The sequence below is a fragment of the Bidens hawaiensis genome, unplaced genomic scaffold, assembly GCF_021521415.1.
Source record: "Bidens hawaiensis isolate Kalapana, Puna unplaced genomic scaffold, B.hawaiensis_p1.1 tig00035113_1, whole genome shotgun sequence".
NCBI classification, from domain to species: domain Eukaryota; kingdom Viridiplantae; phylum Streptophyta; class Magnoliopsida; order Asterales; family Asteraceae; genus Bidens; species Bidens hawaiensis.
The window spans coordinates 70,169-80,801 of record NW_027496114.1 but is presented as its reverse complement, the minus strand read 5'-3'; the positions used below and the strand labels follow the sequence as shown (position 1 = coordinate 80,801).

General features: G+C 37.0%; 2 protein-coding genes across 2 annotated transcripts; one reads left to right on the top strand and one right to left on the bottom strand.

The window, feature by feature from the left end:
• The first annotated feature begins 2,063 nt into the window (after positions 1-2,063).
• Positions 2,064-3,792, top strand: LOC143587063 (uncharacterized). The gene is made up of 4 exons (XM_077068456.1): positions 2,064-2,197; positions 3,118-3,270; positions 3,345-3,520; positions 3,601-3,792. The coding sequence occupies exons 1-4, from the start codon at positions 2,075-2,077 to the stop codon at positions 3,728-3,730; spliced, it is 582 nt and encodes a 193-aa protein (XP_076924571.1). The 5' UTR covers positions 2,064-2,074; the 3' UTR covers positions 3,731-3,792.
• A 3,038-nt stretch (positions 3,793-6,830) lies between these two features.
• Positions 6,831-8,038, bottom strand: LOC143587064 (transcription factor MYB1-like). The gene is made up of 3 exons (XM_077068457.1): positions 7,887-8,038; positions 7,669-7,798; positions 6,831-7,575 (listed from the first exon to the last, which is right to left on the bottom strand). Exons 1-3 carry the CDS (start codon positions 8,017-8,019, stop codon positions 6,954-6,956), a joined length of 885 nt encoding a protein of 294 aa, XP_076924572.1. The 5' UTR covers positions 8,020-8,038; the 3' UTR covers positions 6,831-6,953.
• Between the last annotated feature and the right edge of the window lie 2,595 nt (positions 8,039-10,633).

Here is a 10,633-nt window from a genome sequence, read left to right as displayed (position 1 = left end):
AATTAGACTGTGCGTTGAGGTCTCGCGACCACCCACTTAAACGGTTGGCGCGAGCCACGTCAGTGGCCCACACCACAATGGCCAGCCGCGAGCGAGCGGTTACAAGTGTGGTGGCGTGGAAGTGAACGTTGGGCCTCGGGATTCATGATTTGACTGTTGGGCTTTGGTTAAAAAAAAAACTTTATTTATTTATTTTTTACTTTTACCTATATAAACCTCACTATTACCTTTAACTAATTACCAACACTCTCAACTCTCTTTACACTACTTCAAAGACAATATATTTCATATTCTCATCTACATTTTTTAAAAAGTATGGATCCATGGGTGGTTGTTATCGACCGGAAATGTCTAATGGCCAAGGCGACGCTAACATGTTTGGCGCTACCGAGATGGAACAAAACTTAAGTCAAATGCCACCACCATCTCCCGACTTTTTTGTTATGGAGGCACAAGAGGTTCGTAAAGAGGCCGCCAAGGGCAAACGAGCCCAAAAAAGAACCAATGAGGAGTGGGAGGCTCGAGCCGAGTGGCCGAGGAAGTCGTTCCAAAAAGAAAAACAAATAATTGAACAAAAGAGGAGAAAAAGGCAGCCGTGCTTAGGTTGAAATATCCGAAGATAGAAAAGTCGGTATTTTTTTAAAACTGTTTTTTGTTTCATGTAAAATTTTAAAAATATGTTTGTAAACTATCTTTATTTAATTGTAACGGACTATCAAAAGCACCATATATTTTGGGCAAAGGTGAAAGAGATGTTCTATAAATCGGCGGGAAGTACGGACTGTACCGACAATATGATATCGGAAAGATGGTCCGGAATTCGCAAATTTGTCAGAATTATTACAAATTTACATAACAGAAACAGTCGTCGAATACGACCGACCGGAGCGATGATCTTCAAGTCTACATATTCACATGCGATGAATGGAAAGCCAAAGTGTTCAATAAGTACATAACGACAAAAATGTGGGACGAGGACGAGTTGTGGCAAATACTCAAGTCGTGCTCGAAATGGATCGAGTTAGTTACACCGGACCTTGATGGTGGAATAATACCAAAGCGTACAAAAACTACTTCGTCTGGTGCATATGTCTCATCCAGTAGCTCGGATGCTCATATAGGGATCGACTTAAACATGTCTGGGCAAGAAGATCAACCACAAGTCCTACGTCAATCACCCAGAAGGGAACGGAGAAAAGGATCAACTACAACTACGAGGGTCGATCCGACATTTGTCGAAGACGTACACAAAATATCGACTAGTATCGAGGCGACAGCCTGGGTGAAAGTTTTAAAAGACAGATTTAGGAAGTTAGACTTTCTTACCAAGGACTTTAGCAAACTCGACCCCATGCGTCGATTGGTACTCGAATAAGAACATACGCTTAATCTCGAGGATGTTTGATTCTTATAAATTTGTATTTTGTATGTTATTAGGATGTTTAGTATTTTTTATTATATAAATTAATTTTTTAGTTATATTATTATTTTATATTTAAAAAAACAAAAAAATGGGATAATTCGCTGAAGCCTCCGCTCGCCTAAACCACAACAGGCTCAGGCGGTTTCAACAGTGACTTCAGCGGGTGTCCAGTCAACATTGCATTGCACAATATTATTGAACGAGTTTGGAGCCCGACTTCAACGATAACACACAGGATATGGCCATTTAAAAAAGTTACAATAAGCCCTTCGACTTTTTGTACTCGAATCGGGTATTATAAAAACCCGATTTGTGCACCTCAAAATTCCAGTTTGCAAGAAAAGAAGCCCGGCCCATATGATAGAAAGAAGGCTGGCCCAGCTGAACCAAATCCTTGTTGATAAGTAACCAAGCACAAATTTCCTAAAACTGGTCTTCGCTGCTGTAACATTAACATAACATAGCAGGTATGAACTTTGATGCTCTTCAATTCATCTGTTGTTCAACTTGATGCTTTTCCTCTTTCGAATTGAAAATTATACCCTTTTTTTTTGTTTTTTTAAAGAATTATTATTATTATTATTATTATTATTATTATTATTATTATTATTATTATTATTGTGTGTGTTTTGTTTTGGTAGTTAAGTTAATATGGAAGCTGGACAAGAACCCAAATCATGGGATGAGTTATACACCATTGATTTGATGCCTTCTGAACTCTTCTTGAAGTTCAGGGAAGAAATTCAAGGCTTTCGAGTTGGTCTTAATTTAGAGGTACATATGCTGTGAATTACGGCTGTAAACGTGTTCGACTAGGCGCTCGAGACTCGCTTGTGTATTGTTTATTAATTAATTAATTTATATGCGTTTTTAATTATTTTGAGAAAAACTTTAAACTAGCCTAAGCTTGGCTCGCCAGTTAATGCGGAAAAATATCACATATCGGTTGATATGAAGGACCAATATTTGAGATATTGGTTATCGCGGTGGGATATTGGTAATTCTAATATCATGCAAAATTTAGATACATGGCAATTTAACACTAGCAATTCAGTATACTATCCTACCATTAACCTTTTGCAACTTGCAAAACACTAACAATTGTAGCAAGTAGGAGCGTATTAAGCTTTAAAATACTAGCGTTAAACACTAAAAATTGAGAATTAAGACTTAAAAAACTAATATTGGAAATATCGGTGATATACGGTCCAATATCGCCGATAATATCGGGACCGATATTATGATAAACATTTTGCACTAATATTTTACCTAGGGACCGATAACTGTTATATCGTTGACATGTCGGCGATATCGATTGCATAGCGTGAAGTGCCTTAAAAACGAGTCAAAGCTCGATTGTGTAGTGTGAAATTAATGCAGAGAAGTCCAAAGGTGGTAAAACTTTAAAATACACAAGGCTTGTTAACGAAACGAGCCTAAATGAGCTTCCTGTACAAGCTCGATCCCGGGCTCAATAACCAAATGGGCTTTATTTGAGGCTCGAGTAGCTCATGAGCGCCTGGCTCGTTTGCACCCCTACTGAAAATAACTATGTTTTTTTATCAAATCACCAACATTTTGGCTTTTTATATTTATTATTATTATTGAAAATGATAATGAATTAGCTGTAGCCATTAAAATGTAGTAAAGGGTTTGTTCCTGATTTCAAATTTATTTTAATGATTCTGGTCCAGTTTTACAATTCCCCAATCAACGAGTTTGTGGGAAAGCTGGTTTTGAAGCCTTTATCGTACGATCGAAGATGGAAATTTATGTACGAGCCGTTACACCATGACGTGCGCCTTGTTTCCAAGAAGATCCCAATAACCAAATTCCTAAACCTTCAGGTCGGTCTTCTGTTCGTTTACTCAACAGCTATACAATATACATACATATCGTAAATGATATGGTCGGTTTGCAGGTAGGGATAGGTCATAGCTTTGAGTCACACGCAACCGGTTGGAAATGGAAGCTTACAAGTTGCTTAGGTGGAGATGGTGTATCTAGAATCCGTAACAAAACGTCTGTTGGTGTGTGCCCGGGTGTAGATCTTCGGTTTGGATGGCGGGCTGACTATGTTCTTCCTGAATTTACAGGGTAAATTATTATTATTATTATACATGCATGATGGTTTTTGTATATCCTATGGGTGGCTCAGAATTTGAAGTTATTTGCAGGGCTGTGGGGACTGGTGAAGCATTGTTTAACATGAACTCTGGTCGATTAGAAGCATCACTCGACAGAATCGAGACCATTTTAACCCATACCAGTGATCGGTCCGCAGAGCCGGATGATGTATCTCCTTAAGTGCTATTTAAGTTTCTGTATAGTTCTGAATGTTTGGATGGAAACAAACTATTAATTTTCAAAGGGTGATTATTTTAACCATATGTTTGCCATTTTAGTTGCTAGCCAAAATGATTTATTAGTTTACCAGATTTTCTTTATTTTGAGCCATGAATATTAAACTGGAGTTAGTTTAGTTTAATATATAATAACTGATTTTATTGGTTAAGTTTTATAAAATACCAGACATTAATAACATAGCTGCACAACTACTGTACCAAAAGATTGCTCAGAACTAATGTTGGCAAAGCTAGGAGAGAGGCGAAGAAGGCGGTGACATAGGCAAAAAATACAGCGTATAGACGGATGTATGCACGTCCGTCTGCAAACAAAGGAGGGGGAGCATGATATGTTCAAGATTGCTAAAGCCAGGGAGCGTAGAAGACATGACCTTGGAGTAGTGAAATATATAAAGGGTGAGGATGGGCGTGTCTTAATCAAGGAACAAGACATTAAACAGAGATGACAAAATTATTTAAACAGTCTTTTTAATGGTAGACAGACCTACCAACGAGAAACAGGCAACCCTGTTACACAGAGACAACAAAGAAATAACTCCTACTGTAGAGGTATCACACAGGGAGAGGTGAGGATAGCACTTAGGAAGATGGGAAGGGCTAAGGCGGTTGGTCTAGACAACATACCGATTGAAGCTTGGAAGTGTTTAGGGGATGAAGGAGTTCAATGGCTCACTACTCTATTCAACCTTATTTTCAAGAACGGAAAAATGCCAGACCAGTGGAGGAGTAATGTAGTAGTGCCCCTATACAAGAACAAGGGAGACGCACAGTGTTGTGGAAATTACAGAGAAATTAAGTTGTTAGCTCATACTATGAAATTATGGGAGAGAGTAATCGAGACACGAATTAGGAGAGAAACGCAGGTTATGGTTAACCAATTTGGTTTCATGCCAGGACGGTCAACAACGGAAGCGATACACATACTGAGAAGATTAATGGAGAAGTATAGGGAGAAAAAGAGGGACCTACATATGATATTCATCGATAAAAAGCATATGACAGTGTGCCACGTAGGCTAATCTGGGATAGTTTAGAAGGTAGAGAGGTACCTGGAAAGTATATAGACTTAATTAAAGATATGTATGACAGGACTACAGCTAGTGTTCGTGCGCCGGTAGGAGATACAAATTTTTTCCCCGTGGAGATGGGACTCCACCAAGGATCGGCGTTAAGCCCGTTTCTTTTCACGGTAGTCATGGATGAGCTATCCAAGTCGATTCAGGAGCCTGTCCCATGGTGCATGCTCTTTGCGGATGATATTGTGTTAGTGGCTGAGACTAAACAAAGCTTGAACGAAAGGCTAGAGGAGTGGCGTGTAGCTTTAGAGGATAAAGGTTTAAGAATTAGTCGCTCTAAGACGGAGTACCTTTGTTGTGACTTCAGTGGTGTTGGCGATAGCGAGGACACCCAGATCACTATTGAGGACCAGGTGGTTCCGCAGATAACGAAGTTTAAATATTTAGGATCGTTTGTCCAAAGCAATGGAGAGATAGATAGTGACATAACCCACCGCATACAAGCTGGCTGGTGTAGGTGGAAAGCAGCCACTGGGGTTTTATGCGACAAGCGGTTCCCATCTAAATTAAAGGGGAAATTTTATAGAGTAGCGGTTAGACCTGCAATGTTGTATGGAACAGACTGTTGGGCCATCAAGAAGACACAGGCGCGCAAGATGGAGGTAGCAGAGATGAGGATGCTGAGGTGGATGTGCGGACACACTAGATTAGATAGGATTAGAAATGAGGTCTTTAGGGAAAGGTTAGGAGTAGTTAGCATATCAGACAAAATAAAGGAATGGAGATTGAGATGGTTTGGGCATGTGAAAAGAAGACCAACAACATCGCCAGTTAGAGTAGTGGAAACCCTCATTATGGAAGGAAAGAGGAGTAGAGGCAGGCCTAAATTGACTTGGGATGAGTGAATTAGACATGACTTGACATAGTTGCACCTCTCTGAGGACATGGTCCAGAATAGAGATTCATGGAGACGTAGGATTAAGGTTAGAGACTTTCTAGGGGAAGATACCTAGTTAGCTTAGCTTTGTATTTAGGGTCTACTTTGACTAGTTTGACTCCTTGTTGCTTATGTATATTTTTTGTTTGATGCTGTCTTGTGATTCTTATGCCCAAATCTTATTTACAGATTCCTTGGTATTTTGGTATGGTGCTACTCTATGTATTGCTAAGTGTCTTTGCTTGTAGGATGTATGTTTACTCTGTTTACCTGTATGTAGCTTTATGAGCCGAGGGTCTCTCTGGAAGCAGCCTCTCTATTCTCACGGATAGAGGAAAGACTTGCCTACATCTCACCATCCCCTGACCCTACCGATAGCGTGCTATGCGGTGGGATATACAGGGCTTGATTGATTGATTGATTTAATGTTGGCAAAGCTTTTGTGCAACAATTTACCATCGCGACTGGCATATTCATAATAAACCCCATAAACTTCCGACAATTTACCATTGCGAGCGAGATGATCAACCATAGATGTACAATGCTCCTCCATATCAGAAAGGATAAAATAGTCATTTGCCATGCTTCTAAAATACTTTCTCCCTTCTTCTACAAGCCCTGAATGTCTGCAAGCTGTCAAAACAGCAATAAATGTGAGACTACTTGGTCTAATTTTATTGGCTTACAATTCAAGCGGCTATTCAGAGTTGAACTGATCTACGACTCGCATACATTAGAGCTTTCTTTGCGGCCAGTGGTGATGGACATTTTAGGAGTATGTTAGTTTGCCGTTAAAAATCATTAATAAATTTATAATCCCTGATCCATGTGCCTTGTCGGCACGGATCTAGCATAGAAGCATTTGATACAAGTCTATAACTATCTCACGTAACAACTGGTTGTGTCAAGTTAGCAGTTACGGTCACGTAACATTATTTAAAACTTAAAAGCATACGGATAATACTTTCTTCCCGAACAAATTTACGATGACCGTTAATATTTTATTTATAAAACGAAAGTTAAAGAAATGAAACGCCAGAGACTATATAATAGAAGATTCATTTTTAACTGAAATGTTTAAATAGCCCAGACTATTTTCATGAAATTATTAGCATAATTCGGTGGCAATTGTTTACAAATTTACTTGAAACATAGTTATTATTCCTTATATATATATATATGCATGATACAAACATAATTCATAATCATAATCAAGGCATCCATTCTCCACCAATTGAAGTTAAATAGTCCATAATTTCTTCCGAATACAAGTGTGTTGCATCCGTTGTAGCAGCAGCAGTAGCAGTTATAGTTGAAGAACCCGATATCATATCATTTGCTTTCACCATTTGATCGTTTAAGTTGAACGAATCCACGAAATCCAAATTATAAAGACCAGTTAAAGCATCCCCACCCATATTCACATGATCCAGACCGAAACTTGATTGATTATTATTGTTGTTGTTGTTGTTGTTGTTGTCATGGCAGAACGTAAATGCATAGGGTTGTATAAGTTGAGAGTTAGGGTGGTTTGCTGTATCTTGAATCCCAACAATTACATTGGCTCTTGTTGGTGGCTCGGTTTGTCGTGGGTATGGGCTAAAATGTTTTCTAGAGCATCTCGCTGCCTTGGTTCTAACCACATTTGACTCGTTCACGCGCTCTTTCTCTTTCCTTTTCTTATAGTTTTGTTCGTGAGACTGTCCCGACACAGGAACAGTTTCGTGATTATGATGAAGATCATCATGCACCTTTTTTGCTAGTGTTGTGTTCCAGTAGTTTTTTATTTCATTATCTGTTCGCCCAGGAAGCCTCCCGGCAATAAGTGACCATCTAAATACACACACGAGAAACCTCAAAATGTTTTCTTAACATTTAAAACACAATGATATGCATGCAAATATTAATTAACGAAACAAACAAAACCTGTTTCCCAAGAGTTTATGAAGCCTGATGATTAGATCTTCTTCGTCATACGAAATGTTTCCCCTTTTAATATCCGGTCTCAAGTAATTCAACCATCTCAATCTACAACTCTTTCCACACCTCTTTAAACCTACAAAGAAAACGCACGCATGCACGCAGTGTGGCATATATATACTAGAGAGACAGACAGACAGACAGACAAATAGATAGATATGTACCTGCTTTCGCGGGCAGTTGACGCCATTTTCCTTCACCATGGAGCTTAATGTAGTCACTAAGAATCTTGTCTTCTGAAGCTGTCCATGAACCTCTATTCAGTCCCATAATTGAACAACATGGGCTTCTCCCCATCTTTCTTTGGTCTAGGGTGGACACATCAATATATGGAATATGATGGTTATATATATATATATATGATGTAGGATATATTCATGGTTGATTGGTTTCTATAGGTGGGTCCCTATGATACATAGCGTGCATTTACATAAAAAAAGTGTGACAAAACTCAAGCTAGCATCAAAAAACAAATAAGAGATTCTCTACCATGACAACTAAAAACAAATGTGCAAGAGCAAGATCTTGGATGACCAACCCGTTAGGGCAAAACGAAACAGACAATATTGGTGGTAGATGAGCTGAATGTTATATCATCCATGATATGAATACTTATAGCTGAGCACGTTTAACTATGAAGTTTTCTTCAATCCTCTACATTTAATTAGTCCAATACTCGTCATTTTTTTTAATTCAAGGAGTATTTTGGATATGTAAAAAAGTTAATACATATTATTTTAGGGGGTTATCTTTTTTACCTTTGTGATGAGAAACGAAACCAAAAGTTTAAAATTTTAAATATATACCAGAAGCATTATCCGTGTAATTTACTTAAAACATTTATTTAAAGAAGGTGGATGGAGGTTGGGAGAATTAATTAGAAAAGATGTATATATAACATTTTTTTAAAAAGAACACATCAAATAAACTTTCTATATTTATCTTTGATACCAATTTTGTGGCAACAATTGCATATACATATGTCCACATGAATTGATTATACTTTAAAAAATAACATTATAACTTCTCTAATTAATTTTTCATATCATGTTACATTATTATCAACCTGTCTTTGACATTTTGGATGCCCCTCACAAGAATTAAAAAGTAAAGATTTATATCAATTTTTATTTTTAAAGATTGACGATAATTATAATAAAAATAAATAAAACAAAGGTATTGTTTCGATAACTAGGTGAACCGGCTAAGCAACGTCTGTCACTGATCAAAATAACATAATTAAGTCTTCCGCTATTAAGTTAACTATTTTGGGTGTGCATGTGAAGGACCAAAAAGATCAATATGAATAAGTTCTTAAAGTCGTTATCGAAACGTAAATGTTGATTAAAGTTTAAATCATTGTTTTCTCAACAAAATAATTTTAAAATCTGTTAAATTATTTAAAGATATGAATCCTTTTTTCAAGTTTCGAAAAAGTTAAACGTACTTACTTACCTGATAGTAAATCTTGAATGATATTGGCTCGTGGCAACCGTTTATATTTCTTGACCTATATTGTAACTGCATGTTTGGTGTAAATTATTTAGACCATTCACAATATGGGTGCCTTTTAGGGTGTTTTTAATGGTATTCTTTCTCTCACTCGACCTACACACAACCTTCGAAAAACATCATTTCTCTCCCTCTTCTCATCTCTCCTAGTCCCTCTCACAATGGTGTTGTTGGATAATTTTATAGAAGAACAAAACTACAATCTCTCACCTTCACATCACCCACTCTTTCTTCCACCTCACATTCTTTGTCATCTAAAATCACCAAGAAACATCCTATTATGGATGCTCTTATGTATTTTAATGATCTAGTTTTGTAGGGTTAAGCCATGTATAAGTTATCTTGATATTTTATTTTGAAATTAGGATTTACATAACATTAGACGAAATGCCTAATGCTTACATAAACTTGAATATTAAGTAACTTTTAGACGAACCGTTAGAATGATTAGACGAATATCATCCGGGCCATCAAACTCTTTGGGTCTAAGCTTCAAATTTATTTTCTTCCTTTGGTCATTCATCTTTAACATACCAAAACATTTTGTAAATCATTTGTTTGTTAACTCGTGATTTTAACAAGGTTTTGAGAACCTAATCATAATCAAAACTCATTACTTTTGAAAGCAACATTAAAACATGATTCCGTACCTCAAATTGCTAACCAAAACACTAAATGATTAACGTGTGTATGATTGTTAGATGGTTGCATGTTTGGTACGCCCAATCAAGAGTTTATATAGCCTAAGTGGTAGGATTAAATAGGGTTGTGCCACATTATGGGCTTAGTGTTAATCCATTAAACGAACAGTCAGAAAGACTGTTGGCGAATTAGACGGTCTGTCAAATGATCAAAACCACCAATCTCTTCTAAGCCCTAATATAGATTGTCAGGAGCAGGTTGTAGGTAAGACTGTCCATCTAACCATCTTATTTTTTATTTTCGCTTTTTCCCTCCGGCTTGAACTTTGGGATAATGATCAATTGATCAATCAACTTATATCTTAACATATTTACAATTTGGCCCCTCAAGTTCTTAACAAAGAATTGGAGGAAAGTGCGGGGTCTTACATAATGCCTTAGTAAAGCTAATTATTAATTGGTAGACGAAAATCAAGTGCTTGGGATAGAACAACAAAGACACGTCTTTTACAAATAAAGCTTATAGTGTTCATAAAAAAACATGGGACCTATGTTTTCGTACTAAAATAACGATGTCGAGTCTTTTACAAAGCAACCCATTATCCACTTACACTGGCTTTTCAAATTAGGGTTTTATGTATACATCATTTTTTCTAACATCATAATAAACTTAGAAATTAAGATGAGTATTAATTAATACATTATTATTTTAACAATTCCAATTTCTTTTTTTTTTCCCACATATTTTCAAGTTTTAA